At 34.4% G+C, this 23,364-nt stretch overlaps 2 protein-coding genes and 1 pseudogene across 3 annotated transcripts; all 3 read left to right on the top strand.

The window, feature by feature from the left end:
- The first annotated feature begins 1,562 nt into the window (after positions 1-1,562).
- LOC137716243 (uncharacterized) lies at positions 1,563-6,008 on the top strand. Its single transcript, XM_068455667.2, has 6 exons — positions 1,563-1,696; positions 3,323-3,415; positions 3,528-3,625; positions 3,967-4,066; positions 4,733-4,915; positions 5,592-6,008. The coding sequence occupies exons 2-6, from the start codon at positions 3,359-3,361 to the stop codon at positions 5,712-5,714; spliced, it is 561 nt and encodes a 186-aa protein (XP_068311768.1). The 5' UTR covers positions 1,563-1,696; positions 3,323-3,358; the 3' UTR covers positions 5,715-6,008.
- A 5,169-nt stretch (positions 6,009-11,177) lies between these two features.
- LOC137715000 (uncharacterized) lies at positions 11,178-12,508 on the top strand (annotated as a pseudogene).
- Positions 12,509-15,029: 2,521 nt separating this feature from the next.
- LOC137716617 (gibberellin 2-beta-dioxygenase 8) lies at positions 15,030-22,238 on the top strand. 2 transcript variants are annotated; one of them, XM_068456061.2, is made up of 4 exons: positions 15,030-15,189; positions 16,589-17,045; positions 20,265-20,586; positions 21,488-22,238. In XM_068456061.2, exons 2-4 carry the CDS (start codon positions 16,606-16,608, stop codon positions 21,719-21,721), a joined length of 996 nt encoding a protein of 331 aa, XP_068312162.2. In that variant the 5' UTR covers positions 15,030-15,189; positions 16,589-16,605; the 3' UTR covers positions 21,722-22,238. The 2 variants fall into 2 exon arrangements, with proteins under 2 accessions (XP_068312162.2, XP_068312161.2); XM_068456060.2 differs by having other exon boundaries at positions 15,030-15,201.
- Positions 22,239-23,364: the final 1,126 nt, after the last annotated feature.

Genomic DNA, 23,364 nt, shown 5'->3' with positions numbered 1-23,364 from the left:
TGATTACAGTAAAATTAACATAAATAAACACTGGGTTAGAAATTAGGAACTACACCAAACAAGAGATCAAAGATATAAAAGATATAAGTAACTGTTAAATTTAGAACGAGAAGCAGACATGGTGTTAGCAGTTCATTGCGAGGGTGCATCACGCAGATGAAGTAGAAGAAGAAGAAAAACAGGAAAAACCTTAAAGGAAGCATTTTTTTTCTTTCTTTCGGTGAAGGGAGATGTGAACTATTTAAGGTTAGAGAGTTATGCTAATAACGTGTTATAAATAAATAAAAGTTAGAGAGATAACTTTCTAAGGACATGAGCGAAGCAGGTGCAAAATATCACACTAGGACTTTAATAGCTATAACACAAAGGGGATGGCAGATAAAGAGATGGAGGGATACTGATATTATTTCTCTTGCTTTCTTTCGCAGTGCATTTTATAACAGACGAAGTGCTCTATTTATATAGCGACTCCTGTAACTACAACCATCAAAATACAATGATGACACTTTTGAAAGTATCAAACACTATTACTCACTATTACTAAGTCTTTGGGCATTCTTTTGAGTGGGCATTCACCCACTAATTCTATAACAACCTAGCATTTGTATGTTGGGGTATAACTTATACCTTACGTGCGTGTATATTGGTGTGTTACGAAAAATTCTGTTAACGATGTCACTAATTCATTATCCAGAAAAATGCACTGAATTTGTGTGTGCATCGGTATTGTATTTGATTTTGTTGAAAATATATCGATACTTTGTCGGTACATTTGTTGGTCGCAATAAATATTGGTGAAATATATCATATATTGACGGTCTAGCCTAACTGTTCATTTGCAATGCAAATAACAACTCATAGCAAAATTGGTAGCCTAGCTTTTCCAATGACCAATGTAACTCTGAAAATGACTCCACCAACTTCATGATCTATACATGACCAGTTTTGGGATGGAAGTCACAAATAAGCGAAGTACATACACTACAAGAAAAAGGCTAATTGTCACAGAGCAAGTGTGGTTGTTGCTAGGAAAAAGGCCAATTGCCACAGAGCAAATGCGGTTGTTGCTAGGGTTGTTATTGCTAAATGTGTGACAATTGCTATGCTAACAACGCCCTCCCTTGCTGCTTCTCGCATCAATAACTACATATGATATGAATAAACTATGAAGTACCTCATCAGCGATGTAAACTAGCTATGATCGACTTACATGGCTAGCTAGCCCTAACTGTGCAATACCATTTTAATTCCAAAATTGATCGTGGGAGTTTCTTCAAGATCTATCCATGACCAGTTGCTAGGAGTGTAGTTACCAATGGCAAGTTCTCGTCCATGATCTAATCAGGAGATTGCACATAAGTGGAGATCAAATATTAGATAAATTTTATAAACCATATAATGTGATTGTTAATTAACGTGTGTTATTATCTATGATGACACATCACATGATTTACAAATGTGGTTTAATGATTTGGTCTACGCATTACTCGTTTTGCAATGGGGAGTTGTCACTGTTCATCTATTGTATAAGTTAGGCCCATGGAGCCAACACAGAAAGGCCCAGTACCATTTCCAGTCGAGACACGACCTCACCTCGTCTCATACCCCTCTCCCTCTCTCTCAGATCTCACCCTCCTCTCCTTCCTCACGCTGGAATTGTGGACTCTCACTGTAATTGCAATTTGTCGTTTAAAAGGTACGAAAAATTTCTGTATACAATTGAATTTTAAATGTGATTTGATATATTTGATTGGGTTTCTTTAGGGGTCTGTCACTGTCAGTAAACTGGTTTTGCTTGTGATTTCTTGATAATTTGCGTGAGTTTTGCACCGAGATTTGGTTGTTAATGATGTTTTTTGTATGGGATTTGGTTCTGTGCATTGATTCCTCATGGCATTTATGAATTTTGCTTCAATTTAGGAATTGGCATATTTTCGTAGTCGGTTGATGTATGGAGAGAATTTGGTGATTAGGGTTTAGAAACTGTTTGATGACTGAAGCTCTTGGTGTCTGCTTCTAATCAACACGGCTATGGCCGAAAGGATCTTGGGTAATTTGATTTATGTTGAGAGGGGTTGAAAGTTGACACATTTGGATGTGTTGACTATGGCCATAAGGAGCCTACTGACCTGCACTCAAGCTCTGTACTTGAGTCCTTCATCTGTGTGAGCTCCCTTGATTATCGCCGTTGGCAAACATTAAACGTCTAGATATCCGTTAATATTTGTTGTGCTAAGGGAGTTATAGTTTGTTTTTCCGTATTGTACTATGTGTGCGTTTGGATGAGGGACTCTGAAAGTTTTATAGAACTTAGGCTAAATGGTTATGAAAGCACTACAAAAATCATGTGGATCGACTGTGAAATTGACGTAATGCTATACATTTGCGGTGCATTTGTAGTGTTCTAGTGTGGGTGCTATACATTTGTAGTGCAATTTTAGTGTTCTAGAGTAGTGTTGAAGTGTTTGAGTAGTTCAGTAGTCTCTTGTAGTGCTGTTTTAAGAATAGAGTCCAATGTTTTTTGGGACTTTGAAAGTCCCTCATCTAAACATTGCATAAGGAATCGATAAATGCATTTGGTCAGATCCATCTTCAAAAAGAAAACTTATATAAGAAGCTCTTCCTTTAGGAAACAAGACCTTAGACTACTCTGTACACAAAGTGGAGTGATAAACTCCTATCCATAGTATCTAATCTACATGTCCTATATTCAAAAGAACAATAAGGTATGTCAATATGTCATGGAGTTACCATAACATTAATATTTAATTGAACGTAATTAATAGCGTGTAAAAGCTGCCTTCGAAAAACAATGTCTAGAGAAAATGGCTTGTTGGTGTATAATATTGGTGGATTGAGTTTTGGTGGGAAAATGAATGGGGTTGTGTTCACTCTTTGGGTGCTTTGCTTTTATGTTATTTGAATGTTATAGCGAAGGTGGATGGATTTATATTGATTTGTGTCATTTGGTTTGTTCTTACTACAGACATTGATGTATGTTAATGTTGTTATATTATAATTTTACTGTGTTTTCTTGCTTTTTAACTTGTTCTTATGTTTATAGTTGTGTGAAAAACATACGTTACTAATTTTCTAGCCACGTAAAACAATTACGAGAAAAGAAACCATCTTAAGTGGGTATTTTGTTTCTTTTTGATAAAAAACCAAAAAATAAAAACTGTAAACAGTTACCAAACAAACTTTATGTTATTAGTGTTTTTCAAATGAAAACTAAAACTAAAATTTAAAATCAGTGAACTGAAAACTAAATGGTTATCAAACGAGGCCTAAAAGTTGAGTTATTTTTTGTAATTTTGCACAGAAACCTTCAAACTTCTCAGTCTTAGCTTAGATCACCATGCCTCCAGTTGGCCCTCGATCTGGTGACGCAATCTTCGCCAACATTGAACGGGTGGTAAGTGAAACCCCTACTTTACTTTTTTTTTATTTTTTCTCAGCATCCAAACATATTTAAAATCACTAATGTTTTCTTTATCCTCTTAATTTGGAAATTGAATGGGTTTCAGAATGCGGAGTTATTTACGTTGACGTACGGTGCGATTGTGCGCCAGCTGCTCACGGATCTTGAGGAGGTTGAAGAGGTTAACAAGCAGCTTGATCAAATGTAATTTTTTTATGCTCTACTTTAATTAAGTTTGTTTCTTTCTTTTTTCTCTGAGAATTATGCCTTTCTTAGAAGTTTACTTCTAGCTTTTACATTATATGGAAGTGTGTGCTTGCGTGCATTGACAATTATCTTTTTTTCTTCGTTTTTTCGTTGTTGTGGGATTCTGTTTATGTCTGTTAATTTATGTCAATCTTTGTTTTGACCTATAAATGTGTTGCAAGGAGGACAACTTTTATTTGGCGACGTGCAATGTTTGATGACCAGCAACCATAACTTTTGATATAAATGTAATTAATTTTCAGTTTAGCTGATTACACGACAATTTAATTGCATCTCAGGGGCTATAATATCGGCATTCGATTAATTGATGAGTTTCTAGCAAAGTCTAATGTATCTAGATGTGTTGACTTCAAAGAGACAGCTGAAGTAATTGCAAAGGTTTGTCATTAACGTCTGTTTCCTTTCAAATTTGAATATTCTGTGGATCTTAATTGTTCTAAAACCTGGTAAACTGTTTCTTCTGTGCTGAAGTTTAGTATGTGCTGCACATTTCAATTCAGTCTACCACCTGTTGCATGGAAGTTATTGAATCTTCTATTACTTCCGATAATGTTTTGAATTGTTTGGTACCAATATCTTCCACTTAATGTTGGTGGAAATTTAATTCACTTATTCTATCTTCTCCCTTCTTGGGGATGACAGCGGAGGTTTGTTAGTGAAAACCACGATTTGGATCATGGTTAAAGGCTGATTGATCAAAATGCTAAATGCTGAATCCCATCCACTGCTTGTGCAACAAAACATATTAGTAGGCCTAACAATATTGAATTTAGAATCATTAAGAAGTGGAATTAAGGTTTGTATACTAAATTTGTTTGGGTTTGAGGCTGTCTGGCGATGAAAATGGTAATGGGCCAGGGTTGTGAGTACATGTATTGGCTTCCACAAGACAGTTCCTCAAGTGTTTGTTGCAATCTTTTCATGCTTTGATAGATTGAAAAATGTTCGCTTTTTGCTGTGCTTTTTTCAATTGCCACAAGCTTCTAGACGAAGATATGTGAAGTTTTTTTTTTCATAATTGGTCCATCGATATTTTTTCTACAGGTTGGTTTCAAAATGTTCTTGGGGGTCACTGCATCTGTTACAAATTGGGATGCTGATGGAACATGTTGCAGTATTGTTCTGGAGGACAATCCTCTTGTAGACTTTGTTGAGCTTCCAGATACTTGCCAAGGTCTTTACTATTGCAATATCTTAAGTGGAGTCGTAAGAGGTGCCTTAGAAATGGTGAGTTGTACCTGTAACAGTCTCTTCTACCGCACTGCTTTGACATATGCCCCCTCTGAGATTTATGGTTTTCCCTTTTTGTCACTAGAATTATGTGGCCGCTATATAACAGAAGACAATTTCTTATTCTTAACATGCCTCATTGATATTGGCTTTTATTTTGACTTATATAGAGAATACCATAACTTTCTGCTTATGATTTCAATTTTATTTCTACCATTTAAAATATTAGTTATGGAAGTTGTAGCCGAAAAAGCCAGCTCGCTGCTAGTGAAATCGTTATCTATCTATTTATATATTTTTTCAAACTTGTCCTTACATAATTCTATCATGCTTTGACTCAGCTTCAGTCGTAGTTAAATTTTATTGTTCCTTTCTTATATCATGTATTGGTAGAAAGTTTTCCATTTTTTCTCCTACCGAATGATTTCAATTTTCTATTCCCCCATGCACTTTTACTTATAGTATCTAAGAAAACTTGTATTACCTGCTTGAGGGGAATCACCTGATTCGCAAGGCTAAAAGCACTTTCTGATGGGAATATGGGGTTTGAAGGTTCTGTTAAAACCTAAAAAAGTGAAAGGGTGGTGGAGAGTCTGTTTTGATGTCAGACATGAATTTTCTCCGTCTCTTTATTTTCTCTCGTGCCTTACAGTTACGTTGTTTCCATGGTCAGGTATCAATGAAGACTGAGATTAGTTGGATCCGTGATATGCTTCGAGGTGATGATGCATTCGAGTTGCAAGTTAAACTCCTGAAGCAAATTCCAGAAGAGTACCCGTACAAAGACGATGAGTAAAATGCTTGCACTAACCTGATACATAAACAGTTTTATTTCTGCTTCCACCTTTTCCTTGAAGTCAAATGTTAGCTGCAGCTTGTTATCTCTTTAGCACGCGTTCGCGGGCACAATGGATAACCGTGTTTTTATTTACTCGCCATTTAGTTTTTACCGTTCCGATGAATCATTTTAACGGCTAAAATGTGCAATTTGCATGTTCTGCGACTCTCATCTTATTTTTCATGGAACGGGTTGTAAGAACAATAATCAAATCTATATGTTTTCAACAAAGTGTAGTTATTTTACTTGGAATTATTATGGCTAATTAATGTAGTTATATAAATTGTTGTGGTTGTAACACGAGATCTACGGAAAAAAAGAGCCTGTTTTTGCTAATTTGCTCATTTTTTTTCTTATAATATTCCACAACTAGTTTGAGTCAGGAGGGGAGGGCTTGAACCTTAGAGGCGGTAGGTTGAAGAGGAAAATTTTAACCATCAAGACAATCAATTACTTGCCAATCGGCCTTGTTAACATAGTGGTCACTGTCAATTTGCTCTTGAATTAATTTGGGACCTAGAGCTATCTTTTTTTCTTTCTCTTTTTAATACATTAGATTTTATCTACACTAAAACCAACTTCAATAGTTGGATTAAAACTAAAAACGGTTTAAGTTTTAAACTCTCCCAAAGTTGCTCCAATCATTGGGCTTAAAAGCAAATTTGGGTTAAAACCTATTCTTGGGCCATATTCTGCCCAAAATGCCAATTAATCCTAAAATTCTGGCCACCATTGAGGGTGCAGGCACATGAAAAAGAAACATTCTCGGTGCACTGAAGTGCCCTATATCCCGCATGCGACAAAGCTATTAGTGGTTAGTCGTGAATAATCTCTGCATTTGAGGATTGAGTACTCAACTTCCCGAAAGAGCAAGATTGACATGATAGAAGTTCATCAATGATTTTCAAACTTATGGTAAGAGGATGCCCGTGAGATACTTTGATGATACGGTGCATCACATCTCTTTCTGAATGTCCTAAACAGTTGTACCAAAGCAAGGAAATGCTCTTAAACCCGGGCTCCTGGGCGGCCACATGGTTGGTGCGGCTCGAATAGTTGTAACATATAAGCCATTCGGGAGGCGTTCCATCTTCTCATAAATATGCTTCTGGGCATATTCGTATGAATTGATACAAAGATATTCCAAACAATTCTCTTCAGTGATTTCTACATGGTAATTATTCTCTCAAATATCCCTAAATCTCAACAACGTTCTTTCAGGATGGGGTGAGTAAAGGGTTGTTAGGGTAGCGCCATTGGACAACATGATAGGGTAGCGCCATATCCCTCAATTAGGTTGGATGAGCCCAAAGGGTTGTTAGAGGTGAATTTTTAAGTATGACATTAGTAAAATGGTGTGTGTAGTTGCACTATCTGGTAGACAACTAACTTTCCCACAAGACATACCTAGAAATAAATTAATTGCCTTGGTCACATGCATAAGGTAAAATTCGAATTCCATTCACTCAATTAATTATTCAAAAAATAATATCCATAAAGTAATTATCCACAATGTTTAAAACAAAACATCAAACAAATAATCCATATATATAGAAATTGTTCGAAAAATTAAACTATAAAAATTAAAAAGGGGGGAGGGGTGGTTTCAGCCACTAGGTGTTCAACCACTAAGGGAACACCGCCAACATATCTTAATAATGTTATCTCATCTTCCATCTGGCCGAATGCCTCCTGAAAATAAAAAATCTCCATGGTGGTATCTTCGAGGATTATCCACTTGAGCAAAGTTTGTCTCAAACTTCTAACGATGTGAATGATACTTAGCAATTTCATCAGGTGAAGCTTAGCAAATGCAGGACCAATGTTCTTTGGAACTACAACTATAACACATCAAGATTAGTTGAATCATGATTTGTTTGAGTTTTGTAATTCGGAATGAAAAGGTTCGCTTTGACCATTCACATCTAGATCATGGATGTTTGCAATCCATATTATGTAAGGAGATATTGCTTTTGCTAATTCAAATTGAACAGTCATATAAAATCGGTCTATTTCTAGTATCATATCCATTAATAATAAGGCCCCTAATTTTTATTTGGTATGTATAATAATTTGAATTTCGTTATTAATTTATAATTTTTTTTAATTTAATAAAACTTACTCAATCCAATTTTCATTTTAAATTTGGATTTGAAAGTGGATACAAAGTATGGTTGGTTTTAGAGCTGTATGCACTATATGGACAACAATCAAACGACTGGAATCATTCAATACGACGGTATGAACACGATACCAAGGCAAACCCATGGAAATACTCCTTTATCAATGAAAAATAGACACAATGTAATGTTTTGAATTGTAATCTCTAATAAAAAACATAGCTCGCCCCCTGTCATGATGAATCCTCCAATGTATTGGTGATGAGTATATAATCCAGCTTGAGTAGTAAAGTCTTGTGCTATAAACACATAAGCAGGTAAAAAGGGGGGAAGATTAGAATTAGAGATTGATAGAAGAGCAAGGATATGAGCTCATGTGAGTAGGAAACAAAAAATATCTATTCTAAGTCTATTATCAGCTATGGGTTCGAATATAAGAGAAATTCTCTATCAAAAATATCTTTATTCACACTTCAAATATGAATATTACTACCAGAGTTTTATGATTTATGAAAAAAATCAAAGCCCCTTATCAAATTTGAACCGATGACTTACACATTATCATGGCGTTACTCTACCACTGAGTTAAAAGGGCTTGTTTGATCCAATTCCTGATCACTTTGATAGTGATAATGACTTCTTAACCAATTTTTCCATTGATTCATTCCAGAATTGCAAATATTCTTAGGTCTTAATTCGGAATGAAATAGTTCTTGTCTTACAACAAAAAAAATCCTTTATTTCATTTTTAAGAAAAAGGGGTTCCGCATTATATTGAAGTACGGATTTCAATTCCTCTAAAAGGTACTTCAAATTGTTAATTCATCGCCAAAGATGGCTTAGAACCAATAGTTTATTATCTAATGGATTTTTTCGTTGAATCCTGATTAGTTTGAGCTTTGTCCTTATTCTTGAAGTTAGAAGCCTTAGGAGTCAGGGAATCACAATTCAGGGCCGAATTTATCCCTTTGATGGGCCTCTGCTTTGTCAACCTTGGGCTTGTGGCTAGGGATTCAGCCTTTTACCATGGCGATGACCCCTCTTGCATCCTTTGTATCCTTGAGAAGTGGTAGAATGTGTTTCAGGTACATCGTTCGAGCTAGTAAGTCTAGCCTGATAATTCTTCTTCAAAAGCTAATTGTGCTTTTCGGCAAGTAGTAAGAAAGAGAGATTAAATTCAAAAACTTAATGAATTCTATGCCTTATATTGTTATTGTAGGACAATATTGCTGGCATAAAAAGTTGAATACGTCTTCTCTAGGAGATCCTATTTAGTCAAGCCCTCATTACAGAACTTGAGAAGTGGTTGGATTCAACAAACTTCATAATTGTACTCATTTACAAACTTGAAGTCTTGGAGGCATAAGTGCTACTAGTCATGTCTTACTTCAAGTAATAAGATATCATTCTGGCGATTAAAATGATCCGCCAGAGCTAGCCAGAGAGTACATGGATCCTCTTTTACAGGGTATTTGGTTTGCAGTGCATCATGCATATGTCTTCAGATGAATCATTAATTTACGAAATTGGGTTGTTGGCCATAAATTTGTGCAGGAAAATAGAAAGTGGCCCAGCAGCAAGGCGGGTCGAGAAATAAGGACCCATCAAGGTAGCTGCATGCTATAGAGAAAAGCTCAGAAAAATTTAGGCTTGGGCTCGGTGTGCGACAGAAGGCCCAACACATGAGCTGCAAACAAATGCCAAAACGCAGTCGTTTGGAACAAGAACTGCAAGCTTGGCTCGAATTCACCCAGTGGCACAGTGCAGCTTAGCTTCTAGCCATGCCTGGCTCGGCTTTAGGCACGGCTGAGCCGCGCTGTATCATTTTTACCATTGGTTTTAGACCCAGTTTAGGGTTGAGGTGATTTTTAAAAAAGCTGGTATGAAAAAAAGCTGGGAGAGTTTGTGGTGTTTGATAAACATCCCAAAACAACTTTATTTCAAAGTTTCAGATGAAAAAAAAAAAAAAACCAAACAGTGGAAGCTGCAAAAAGCAGCTTCAAGAAACGGTTTATTATACAAAACATGAAGCTACATTACTTTATTAATGAATTTTTCCAATTTGCCAATACTGCCCCTTCCTTTCTCCTGATTCCTTAAAACACTCTGCACGCCTTCTTCTCTCTCGCAAAATACTCTGCACGCCCCTCTTCCCTCATGCCGCTGCACAACTCCTCATTTCCCTCTCTCTCCGTCTGTCTCAACGTGACACCGCCGTCGCCTTCCAGGTACCAGGTGCTCAATTTGCTTGAATATATTTGCTGTTATTAATTAATTTAATTTTTAGGTTAAGGTTTGGCTGCTCTTTCTAGTTTGCTTGTATTTTTGTAGTTTAATTTAAATTCAGGGTTTGGTTCTAGTGGCTAACATGGATGATGAACCGATTTTTTTGGGGTTTTCTGAAACAGGGTTTATTTGGTGACCAACGAACGAGCTCGATCTCATTGATTAGGTAAACATAACTCTCTCTCTCTCTCCATCTCCCTCTCTCCCTCTCCCCCCCCCCTCTCTCTCTCTCTCTCTCTTCCATCATTGAAGCAATTTCAGTTTTGGTGTTTGAATTAATGTTCTAATTTTCAGTTTTCGGGTTTGAATTAATTCTCTAAATTTCAGTTTTGGGGTTTGAATTAAGGTTCTAATTATTATCATGAGATCCATGAAGCAATTTCAATTCTTAGGGTTTGATTGGCAACGATAATATTGCTATGTTTGTTATCATGAGATCCATGAACCCAAATCTCCTCCTCTTTTTCTGCCCTTTTTTATTTTTAATTTTTGTTTATGTACTCTGTTTGTTTGTTTCTTAAACACACTACCTGTTTCTTGCAATGTGGCTCTGTTTTTTCACATGGTTTATCTTTAAATTTGGGATTTTCTCATTTTCATTCCTCTGTGTGTGCCAATAGGAAATGTTGTTGAGCAATCTTTTGTGTGGGTCTTTCTGAGGAGTGGAGAGTTAAAGCATCCCACCTTTTAGGGTTCAGTTGTGGTTTCTGAAAGTTTGATCCTTTTGAGCACCTCTTCATTCAATTGTTAGTTTAGCTGATTGCATATATATAGTTGCAGGTAGCAGTTGACAATTACTTTTTAAGTTTTGTGGGGGCATGCCTTTGATTTTATAGCAGGCAACGTTAGCAAAGTCATTATTTGTTTCTACTTTTTGTTCATGCCAAGTTGCAAGTGTTGAAATATGTATTTCATTTTGTTTCTTTTCAGCCAGTTTTCTTGAACATGTAGCTGTTAATCACGAGTATTACCTGTTTCCTGCAATGTGGGTTTGTTTTTTCACATAGGTTATCCAATGGTAACTGTGACCGTGAACAACAACAATGAAGTCACTGCATCTATATTCTTTTTCATGCATATGCTAGATGCATTGTATGTTTATTTGGTATATCAAAGGGAATGGCTGAATCAGGATTATCATTGAAAACCATGGAACCATCATCGACTTAGATACTTAGACATAACCTCCAACACACACACACACACACACACACATATGATTGCGAGTTGCTTCTACTTATGTTAGGTTTACTACCTGTTTTCTGCTTGGTTATATTACAATATTATTTGTTCTTGTTTTAATACATACATACATATATATATATATATATGTATGTATATATACAAATCACTAGTTGGTATCGATGGCAAAGAAGGGGGCGTCTTCGTCAAATCCTACAGTTAGATAGAATTCCCACAATATATCTATATTTTGTGATGTATGCATCAAGGAGGTTGAGGTTGGACATCTTCCGGGCACTCACTTTGACAAAGATGGATATGCAAATATTAGAGCTAACTTCAAGGCAGAGACATGGCATGATTATGAAAGAAAACAACTGAAAAATAAGTGGGATGCACTTAAAAATGAGAGGAATGGAAAGAGCTAGTTGGTAAAGAAACTAGCCTAGGGTGGAATTCAAGCAAGGGTACCGTTGATGCCTCTGAGGAGTGGTGGAATAATAAAATTCAGGTTTGTGTATTTATCTTTTAATATGTATTATGATATCATGCAATATGTATTAACCATATTCTTTCTTTACTTGTAGATAAACAAAGAATATGGAAAATTGCGAAAAAAGGGCATTAGTCCTGAGATGGAGGAAAAGTTAGATAGGATGTTCTCGAACACAGTTGCTACCGGTGAACATGCCCGTGCACCTTCATCTGGAGTACTACCACCAGAGACAAGAAAGGAATCCATAGGACAAATTGATTTAGATGATGAGGAAGAAAGTGAGACTATGCAGGATCTAAGGCAAGCTACTAGGAAGGGGGAAAAAAAAAAACGGCTAACCAAGAGAATTGCAAAAGAAGAAGGTTGATAAGAAAGGGGAAAAAATTGGAGGAGCTGCAAAACTTTGTGGTCAAAATGACCGTCTTGTTGAAGTTTATGAAAGTAGGAGTTTTGCAAACTCATTGATGAAGCCGCTGCATATAGGCTGTAGTATTGCGGAAGTGATAGCGTCTGTTACACAATTGCCTGGTTATGAGCCACCTAGCTAGTTATGGTTGTTTACTACATGTTTATTTTGTAGTGCAGAGAAGCGAAAGGTGTTTGCCACTATGAAGGATCTTGAAGTGCATCTAACTTGGTTGAAATATATGTTCAACAATGAACAATAAGGAGCTAAAACTATGAATTAGGCTGTGTGGTTTGTACTTCGCATTAAGATTATGTGTTGAATGTTGCTTGTACTTTGTATTTATTGAATGTTGCTTGTACTTTGTGTTTGTTGAATGTTAGATTATATGTTGAATGTTAGATTATGATTTCTTATTAAACGTTGGGTTATTCTTGAATGTTGGATGATGATTTCTTAGTGATTGTTGGATTATGACTTGTGGAATGTTGAATTATGTGTTATGTTACAGGTGTATATTCAATATGAACACCTATGATGATGATGTTGAGGATTTGGAGGATGGTCTAATTATATGCGCTGTAGCGAAAGCTGTTGAAAGATATTATTTAAAATATGTCCACAAAACTCCATGTATGAATTCTTCCCAAACAGGTAATATTTGGTTGATGGAAGTACTACAAGGAAATCATGTGCGATGCTATAAAATGTTTAGGATGAACAAAGATGACTTTTATAGATTATCCAACTATGTCGGATATCATATGTAAGATGGCAATAGATATTATCAAACCGATGGATTCAGAGTTTCGTGGCATTCCCCAAGAAATAAGGAAAGATACAAGATACATGCCTTATTTTAAGGTAACGTTTGACTCGTCTCCTAACTTATTTGCAAACTAGAAGTGTAGGTTGACTGTTTTCTTCTATGTTATTATTTTTAGGATTGTATCGGTGCTATAGATGGTGTACATGTTGAGACTTCAATACCACCTCCGGATCAAGTTCCATACATTGGTAGGAAAGGAATACCGACTCAAAATGTTATGGCTGCATGTAATTTTGACATGCAATTCACATTTGCTTGTGCCAAATGGGAAGACACTGCACATGATACAAGGGGTTTTCTATCCGTGCTACGGAATCCAAATTTTAACTTTTCTAAGCCTCCAAATGGTAATCTTCATAATTGCTTTGTATTATTATAACATTTTACATACTTGCTTTGTATAATTATTACAATACAAAACAAAATTTTTAATTGTCAGGAAAATATTACTTGGTAGATGCGGGGTACCCACAAATGAGAGGTTATTTGGGACCATATAAAGGTGAAAGATATCATCTCCCGGACTTTCATAGGGGTGCCGAACCAATGGGTCATAAAGAGGTATTCAACCACATGCATTCTTCTCTTAGGAGCATCATTGAACGAACTTTTGGAGTATGGAAGAAAAGATGGGCAATTTTAAGGGATATACCTAATTACCCGTTCAATAAGCAAGTGAAGATTGTCATTGCTACAATGGTTCTTCGTAACTACATACGTAGGTATTCTGAACGTGATCGTCATTTTGATGACCCCAGGGATTTTTGTGAAGAGAGCGATAGTAGTGATGATGATGAAGAAGAATACCAAAATTATGAAGTTGAAGGATCAATTGAGATAGAGACATTAAGAAATAGAATAGTGGCAAGTTTGATGAATGCATCTAATTAGACTACCTTCAAGTACATTAACAATATTGTACTAATGAATCCTAGCTATTCAGTCTAAAATATTTCAATTGAAGTAGTTTGTCATACTAATTAATATTTAAGATAAAGTTTATAAATATTTTTCTTTTAAAAATAAAGTATATTTAGTAATTCACCTTTATTTGTTAAGAAAATTAAATTAATAGCACATCTAGTATTATAGCCTTTTTGGTCATTTCACACAATCACAACTGTTTTACATAAAAGTTTACCAAACACTATCATACTGTTTTTCTTTTTTTTTCCTTCCAAAATCACTTTTACAAAAAAGTTTACCAAACACTATCATATTGTTTTTTTTTTTTTTCCTTCCAAAATCACTTTTACAAAAAAGTTTACCAAACACTCTGCTGCTTTATTTCACAACCGCTTATTCCTACAGTACAGCAGAAGCAGCTTTTTTTCAAAGTACAGCAATACCAAACTAGCCCTTAGGGTTTTGAAATCCTAGTTCGTGATTCTATTTTTTTTTTTTTTTTTTTTTTTTTTTCCCTCATACGTCAACATAGCAATGTAGCATTATATATTGTAATTTGCATGATGGAAATATTAATTGTTTATGCATGAATTGCTATATATTGAACAATGTATGCAATATACAATTATAAAATATAAGCAAAACAAGGGGTTCATGCATCATGATGAATGTTTTCGTGCTAACAGTGGCTTATAAAATATGTATTAATTGAAAGGCAAGGATTTTCCCTTCCTTACTACTATAAATAAAGGCACAATCATGTTAACACACACCTTAGAATTCACCAATTCTTCTAAAAGATACTATAGAAACTCATAAGGATTTACATAATCATATTCTTAACTAAATTGGAACTGCAACACTGAAAATTTTGTTTTATACAAAGTAAATAAAAATACTGTAAAATGACTAGATGTTCAAGTCTTGAACTTTTTAACCACGATCATAATATCTCTCTCTACATCTGTATGTTGACATATTCAAACGCGTGTTCTCCCTTTCAGCCATAAATTTCCAATCAACGCACTACTATTACCGATCACTCCACTGCCGAAGCTGTTATAAATTCTATTTCAAACTTCGCGTAGATCACTCTATATTTATCTTCGTACTGTCCTGGATTCCTAGAATTTTCTGTTATATTTAAGTCATTTCGAAGTATTGATTGGCAAGAATGACTTAACTTGGAGCTCTGAGGACGGGTACAGGTAGTCGATCAGGTGCACTTATTGATCATCATAGTTCATTTAGTTATTGCACCAAGAGTGATCACAATAAGAGAATGATTTCCGCACACATGTTTTCAATTTTTATGCATTTCTGTTTATGTCTCTTGATTCTCATTTGATTTATTCAAGTTAAAGATAAAAAAATATGAAGATCACAAAACGGAAACTACTTGCTGCGTGTTGTTTAATTTTCTTTAAGTATATTGGAAGTTTTCAAGTTGGAAACAATCTTAATTTCTTGTACACAAATTTGTTTTCTGTTGGCAAAATATTTTGTTCACCAACCCTTACATCTGTTTGACGGTTTCTGCATAAACAAAGAGATCAGTGTAAGTATTTGCGATTTCTAGTCTTAGGGTTTTATCATCCTTCTTCCTAAAATGGTCTGCAAGAGAAATGGAAACGTGATTACCATAATTATGTGTAGTTAGTTGAATCTCATTTTCCACTGACCCCTCAACAATAAAAAAATTGAAGCTAATAAATTTGTTAGCTTCGCTGGTTAAGCTGGTGGATGGAGTAGCTCAATAGACCCTATAACACTATTTTACACACACACGCGCGTATAAATTTAGGTATTCTTTCAATGATCAGTGTTGTAAAAACCCACTCAAGTTGGAAACCACTAAATCACTCAATTAAATTGTTGTCGTTTTAGTGTTTTCTCAGGCTACTGTGTTCGTAAATTTGTTGTTGCTATATATATATATATATGTATATGTATATGTATGTATGTATGTATGTATGTATGTATGTATATCCAACAATGGCAATGTACACATGAGACTGGTGTTTAACAGCTTTTCAGGTATTTGATGAACTAGGTTCAACCAGTATGAGAGTGATACTGAACTAGCCAACAAAAAAAGTACCTTCCTTTTTGTCAAAATACAGCACAGTACTTTATTCTCTAAACAAAACTCTCTTCAAAATCATTTTCATTCTAAAAATCAGCTCATTAAAACTATCAATCATTACTATGTCATTTGATATGAAAATTGGTGCTTAGAGGCATAATTTATCAGACCAAACAATTTTCTAATCTAGCTTGATGATTTTACAAGGAAAATCCTTGAAAGAACTAAATACACTTGAACATTTCAGATCATTAATATATAATTGAGCGACATCGAGAGTTTGAGAGCGATATCGAGAGACAGTGAATCCAAAACAAATGGAAATCTTAGGTACAAGAGTGTATGCTCTTAATCTATAATTGAGTCGTTTGCTTGTGTTTCATATTAAATATTAAATATTAAATTTGTGCTTGGCTTAATTTCGGAATGTCTAATTTCGTGGGATGCATTCAGTTAATTACATCCCCCATTTCTTAGGGTTCAAATCTTGCAAATTCTGAGGGTTTGAAAGCTTGTTTCAGATTCGAAGGCAGTCCTAATGGATTTCAAACCTCCCTTCCAACAAACCTGCAAGGCAATACTCTTACAGAATTCCACCCATGAAGCATTATCAAGTCATGATGATGACAAGGTTTCTCTTGTTGAGGAATGTGAACTGCCTCTGATAGATCTTAGCCATCTAAATTTGGGTCACTTTGAGGGAGACAAGTGTATGCATGAGATCGCTCAAGCAGCCAGCCAATGGGGTTTCTTCCAAGTTGTGAATCATGGAGTTTCACAAGAAGTTATAAAGAGTATGCAAAATGAGCAAAAGAGGCTATTTCATAAGCCTTTTGCAGAAAAGGTTGAAAAGAATTTCTTGAATTACCGCTGGGGGAATCCACAAGCTACTTGTTTGAGGCAGTTCTCATGGTCAGAAGCATTTCATATATCTCTCACCGAAATTCCAACGATGAATGATCATCACAACAGTCTCAGGTACGTACTTTTCACTTTTAAAACATTCTTGTACATTATGAAAAGAAAAACAAACAAAAATATATGATTATATATTTGTTAATTAACAGGCTTATGACTACCACAAAAAAAAAACAATATATAGCAGTGGAGATGCTATACTTAAATTTCTGAGAATGAAAATGACATGGATAATGTAAGAACGATACTTTATAAATTGTTTAGGTATAGGATAAGCATACCTTGATAATGATATCTTGCTGAAATTAATTAGACTGTAAAATGTATTTTTAAAATTTGCGACTAATATGCATTTAGATACAAGAAGTTTCATATTGTTATTAACGTGTTGTGACTAAATAGTCACTTTCTTGTGGTGCAATAGTCTGAATGCTAAATCATCATAAACTTTGAAGCTTGAACTGTAAATCTTAATTAAGGTTATTTCGGATGAGCGATTTTTATCAAGTCCCAAGAGATTGTGGCCGAGCTAGTAAGGAATAGATCACAAAATATTAATAGGAGAAGTTAGAATGCAATGCACCACATGAGCGTTACAAAGGTATATATATAAGAGTGATCTATAAATGATTACTTTAAAAGGAATCATTTACAAATACCTCTTACATACATTTGTAATAATTAATCAAGTAGCGCATTTCTTATCCCTCGTATCTAACATTTTGTAGTACATATATTTCTCGTTTGCCCTATATCCCTTGAAATAAGAAATCCCTCCCTCAAAAATAGTTTAAATTATTTAATATATATATATATATATATAAATTCCTTATAAAAACAAGCAGACGATGATCATATATGTTTAGATGGGAAGTGATTTTTACTCTTTGTAGCTTCTCACAAGTCTTTTTTTATTTATGGCCATTAGATTGAGTCTAACAAATCAACAACCAAGATTAAACAGAACTGTGCAAGAGGTTAAAAAGTGTGTCAAACTCACTTTCCTATTTAAATTCATCTGCTTTTCGTAGGTGTATTTATATTCATCTTTACAACGCTAACAAATAACATGGGAAGCTTTGGATTAAACTACAGAGAAATAGGACAGATGATCTTCTTGGTTCTCTTTATTTAATTTTATTTTAACAAATGATATTATCTACACTGAGAAGAAAGGGGATGAACTTAGCCTCACAATGGGCTAGCAGTAATGTGGTTCAAATTCGCCTTTGGCACGAATCGTCTTGGTTTTCTTTATTAACAAGTAACAACCATCCCAATTTTGAATTAAATTTTAGTGTGATAGTATCGTCATGTATTATTTATTGATGTATTATAATATGCATAAATGACATAATTGATGTACCACAAATATAGAGTATAAAATCAATAAATTACTTATAACATTTCATAATATGTTCATTTGCAAGACAACTGACCAGTGACCAAGGAAAGGGAGAAAAATTAATGGACTAATTCCTTCAGCCCTTTTTCTACCCCTACTATAACAAATTCCACTGATGTGTTTTCTATCTTTGTACTGGAGTGCTTGTACTAATACGAAAGTGTTTGTGCTTGTTTTAGTTGTTAGGAGTTACTTTTATGTATTTTTAGGTGAATTATCTCCAAATCAATATATTGATCACTGAAGAATGTACTTGTACGGCAACTCTCATAATTATGTTCTCATATGAGGATGTATAATAGACAGAGTACCTTTATTTTTAGAATCCATCTATAGTAATATAGATTGGCATTATATGGTAAAGAGCACCTAAGTATGTCGCATGTCGTACTGAAAGTGAAAGACCTATTGTCATTTGACAAGCCAACACTCCGCACTTTTGCAGGCGTCATGCATAATTTGGGGTTTTAGGCTTTGGGTAGTTTCGATATGGTTAGTTTTATCTTTCTTTGGAAAGGGATTCTGTTCGGATCATTTTCACCAAATTCATCAATTCGAGCCTATGAAATTTAATTTAACGGTTAAAAACAGGGAATTCTTTAAAAGTTATAATAACTTTAGCCGTTGGATCAAATTTTAAGGACCCGAATTGGTGGAAGGGATCCGGAGACGATCTCCTTCCATCTTTTAACTTCTATATATCTCTGATGATTTTTGTTTATTGATCTTTTTTAAATCATTTAATTTGATGACTGAAAATTAAGAAGAGCATATAAAAGGTAAAAATAAGTATATGAACAGCACTATAATCACCCTTTCAATAGAGGTAATTCACAAACTTGAATATTCGTGCTCTATGCCCCTTGGTATATACGTTGTACAGAAGACACATTGCCATAACTGTATAACCTCTCTAGTCTCTAGGGATATTATACCACTTTTGAGTTAACTAAGATGGATTATTAGTGGCGTTTCTTAATTATATAGTGATCGGATAAAAAATAAATAATGCAAGTAATAGTCATTAATGATATTTTTCTTCACTTATTAGCAGGTCTTGTGTTCTCGTAAATTGTAAGTTTGATACTAATTTATTGTAGTTAATTCATTGTGTTACTCACTCAACCCTTAATGTAATTATATCATTGTATATATAGAAAAGATTATGAAAAGTGACAGTTGTTTTGGTAAGCAAGTCCAAATTCTGGCTACATATTTGTTGGCTTTGCCTAATCCTAATTTAATTGGTTCTAACAATAAGTGAGAAAGTAGTCCAAAAATATTATAAACACATGTTTGTTTTGTTTATTGATATATAGCTTAAAATAAAATTTCCTACATTTTCTTTAGTTGAACAATAGCATCAGTGAGGATCAAAACAATAGCCTCAGTGAGGATCAAACTTACACCAAGATGCACATGTATAATTATTTGTTGTCACTGTATAGTAAAGTGTTATCTGCTAAAAAAAACTCGTATGTTGCTTAACCATAATTATATCACATAAGCTAACAACACCATGTGAAAATGTTATGCTCCTGCCCCAAGTACTTTGTCACTACAATATGCTTCTAGTCATAGACTAGTAAATTATCTATGGTCTGTTTGATTGTCATTTTAGTTTTCATCTGGAAACTTGTTTGATAATTGCTTTCAGTTTAAAAAGCAATTGAAAATTTAAAAGAAAAACCAAGCCAAAATTTGAAAACTTACAAAAGTAGCTTTCAAAATGTAGTTTTCTGTTCATTGGAATAAAAACTAAAAACAATAACCAAAAAGTTTTGATTTTGACCAAAATGGTTATCAAAACGACCTTAGTTTGTTTTTTATTTTCCCAATTTTTGTCCGATGTTTGGTTAATTACCGTCTTACAGATCAACAATTGAAGCATTCGTGAAGACGGTGTCTGGTTTGGCTAAACGCTTAGCTGAAATTCTGGCACAGCCTTTGGGTGTCAAACCGATTTACTTTGAAGAGAATTGTCCAACAAGAACTAGTTATCTTCGACTGAATAGATATGCTCCATGTCCATTTCCTTCGCAAGTGTTTGGCCTCATCTCGCACACCGATACCGATTTCCTAACTATAGTTCACCAGGACCAAGTTGGAGGTCTGGAAATATTTAAAGATGGAAGATGGTTGGCTGTTAAACCTAATCCTGAAGCTCTTATTGTCAACATTGGGGACTTCTTTGAGGTAAAACTTGTGTATTTTTTAATTAATTGTTCAAATTTTACTTTGTATAACTAATGAGGGAAAAGGGTTTCTATTGACCAAAAAGAAAAAGAAAAAAAAAAAGGAAAACTAACCAAAAATCCTCAAAAACTTTAGTTTTAATAAAAAAGACAAAATAAAGGTGTAAGTGAATAATATCAGGAGTGACTTTTTAAGGTAAAAATGTCAACGTTAAAAGTGAACAATATCAGAAGTGTTTCATTAAGATTCTCACAAAAAAAAAAAAAAAAAAAAAAGGGATAAGGGTTTCAGTTTTACTATGGTTTTGTAAAGTTGATTTTTTAAGGATATTAAAAACTGTTCAAACGTTGCATTCTGAGATCACATACATACATACATACACACATATATATATACATATATATATATATATATATATATGTTTTGCAGGTTGAGTCTTGCATTCTAGTCCTTACTTTTATTTAAAAAAAAAAAAGGGAATATATAATTAAGTATAACCGGATTTTAGATATTGGGATTAGGGTTTAACTCAAATTAAGATCTTTTTATGTTAAATAGGAACTTCGATATATATTAAAATTCAACATATCAAGATCTTTCTTTGCGCAAAATAGAATGTTTTTGGGTAGAAATACATGATGAAATATATATTATCTTTTTGTATAATTTCTGTGAAATAGTACTATGGAAATTAAGGTTTCACCCTGAATCCAATTAGAAATTGGGTAAGTGACCCAACTGCGCTTAAACCCTTGTAAGGTTTCTTAATTTTCCGATGTGAAACTCAACTTCATGCCTTCATGTATGTACCTACTATTTTATGTTCCAATTCCAGCTTTCAAAATATGTCTCTTGGAAAACATGTACCCTAATATATATTCGTGTGTGTGATATAACGCAGGCCTTGAGCAATGGCGCATACAAGAGCATCAAACACCGAGTGGTTAGCACACAAGAAGTTGAAAGATTATCTGTGGCATATTTCTACTGCCCCTCCTACGATGCTGTGGTCCGAAACTGCGGTAATGAACCGTCAACTTATAGGCAGTTCACTTTGAGGGAGTATATACTCCAAACTCAAATTGATGTTCAGAAAACTGGTGAGAAAGTAGGGCTCTCAAGATTTCTCCTTTGAAAAACGTCTCAAAACTGATGGCAAGTAAACTATATATCTACCTGATATATGTAAAAGAGGACAATAATCGTGACATAAAAATGTATGGTCTGTGAACCACTTTTTTCTTTCTTCTATTCATTAATGTTAGCTATCTTCCTATTGAATTTGAAGGATCGTGACCTTCTGGTCCTTCTCCAACAAAATGAAGACTTGCTGCCACTAGATACTGTTAACTTGAATGACTTTTTCTAGGGATAAATTTTCTTTATTATCATCTAAAGATCATCTCTAGAAAAATTCATTCGAGCTCGTTACCATTTGGGAGGTGCGCTGTTGCATCTAGAATTTTGTTGTGGGTCACATGTACTTCCGATTTGGATGGCTGTTTTGTGTCTTTTATGTTTTGGAGCGGCTTTGTACCATTTTGGGTTTAATTTTGAGTGGTTTTGTACCAGTTTGGGCTTCTGATGTGGAGATTTGGGAATTTGGATTTTGATCCCATATATCAATTTGAAGTGGCGTGAGTTCACTTAAATTTGTGGAAGTTACAAGACCATCGGCCCTCACTTAAATTTGTGGATGTTCGGCCTCGTCTCTGCCGGACTTGTCATTTTATTTTCTGCTGAGAGGTTAACCTGGATCCAGTGCCTTATCAAAGTATTCCTCTAACACGTGTCACTCAATACTACAGTATAATGATATTCTTTTTTGCTTAAAAGTGAGAGGTCTTAGGTTTGAATCTCGTAAATAACGAATTCGATACCAAATTAAGCTGCCTATTATGTGGCTTAACCGAATTCCCACTTTTCCTAATGTAAAAATATCAATGTACTTAAAAATAAAATAAAAACCATTACCTATTGTAAATATATCGTTGTATAAAAAATAAACGAACGCACTAACACGCACTCACACAATCTAGTCCACCGTTTTGGTTAATTTATATATCAAACCAACTAATTATCGAAACCAACCGTTTATAAGACCAAACCCTAATTTGCTTGCGAATTAAGCAACTGCCAAAGATTCTTAACTCTATTAACTAATCAAGGCAAAAACACAATGTAAAAAAGTACAAAACAACTCTTTAAGTATTATTCCACGCAAGAGAAGGGGGCGGGGGTGGAAGCTCTTTACTTATTGAGTCCAAATTTGACATCTTCTTGTGGATGCCTCATGGCCAAAATAGAAATCTTCCGACATCCGTAAAACTAAAGTGCTAAGAAACAAACATTAATGAAAAATGGGAAAATGCGGTGGCGGCTCTAACGTGATCTTTCTAATTTTGCACTCTAAAATACATTGGTGACAACGTCGTTTTAGTTTTAACCGTTAAAAAAAAAAAAAAAAGTAATGTTAGGTAGGCTAAATTTTAAATCAAATTCATAAACCAAAATGATATGTCACCGATAAGAAATAAACAAGTTAATCAATACTTAAGTAATAATTTAATCATCTACTTACATGTCATTTAGTTTACAAAATTTAGTCTACAAATTTAGTGTCTGTAAACATTACCCAAAAGAAAAAGGTTGTCATGCTGCTTTTGGTTGTGAAAATGTGAAAACTTTTGTAATCATATAGTACCACCTTATAATTTTTTAAGAACTTTAACGAAAATTTTTTGGTACTATTCACTTTAATAAAAAAAAACCACAATT

This window comes from Pyrus communis, chromosome 3 (assembly GCF_041283825.1).
Source record: "Pyrus communis isolate YQ-2024b chromosome 3, ASM4128382v1, whole genome shotgun sequence".
In the NCBI taxonomy this organism is placed as follows: domain Eukaryota; kingdom Viridiplantae; phylum Streptophyta; class Magnoliopsida; order Rosales; family Rosaceae; genus Pyrus; species Pyrus communis.
This window is presented reverse-complemented; position numbering and strand designations above follow the sequence as displayed.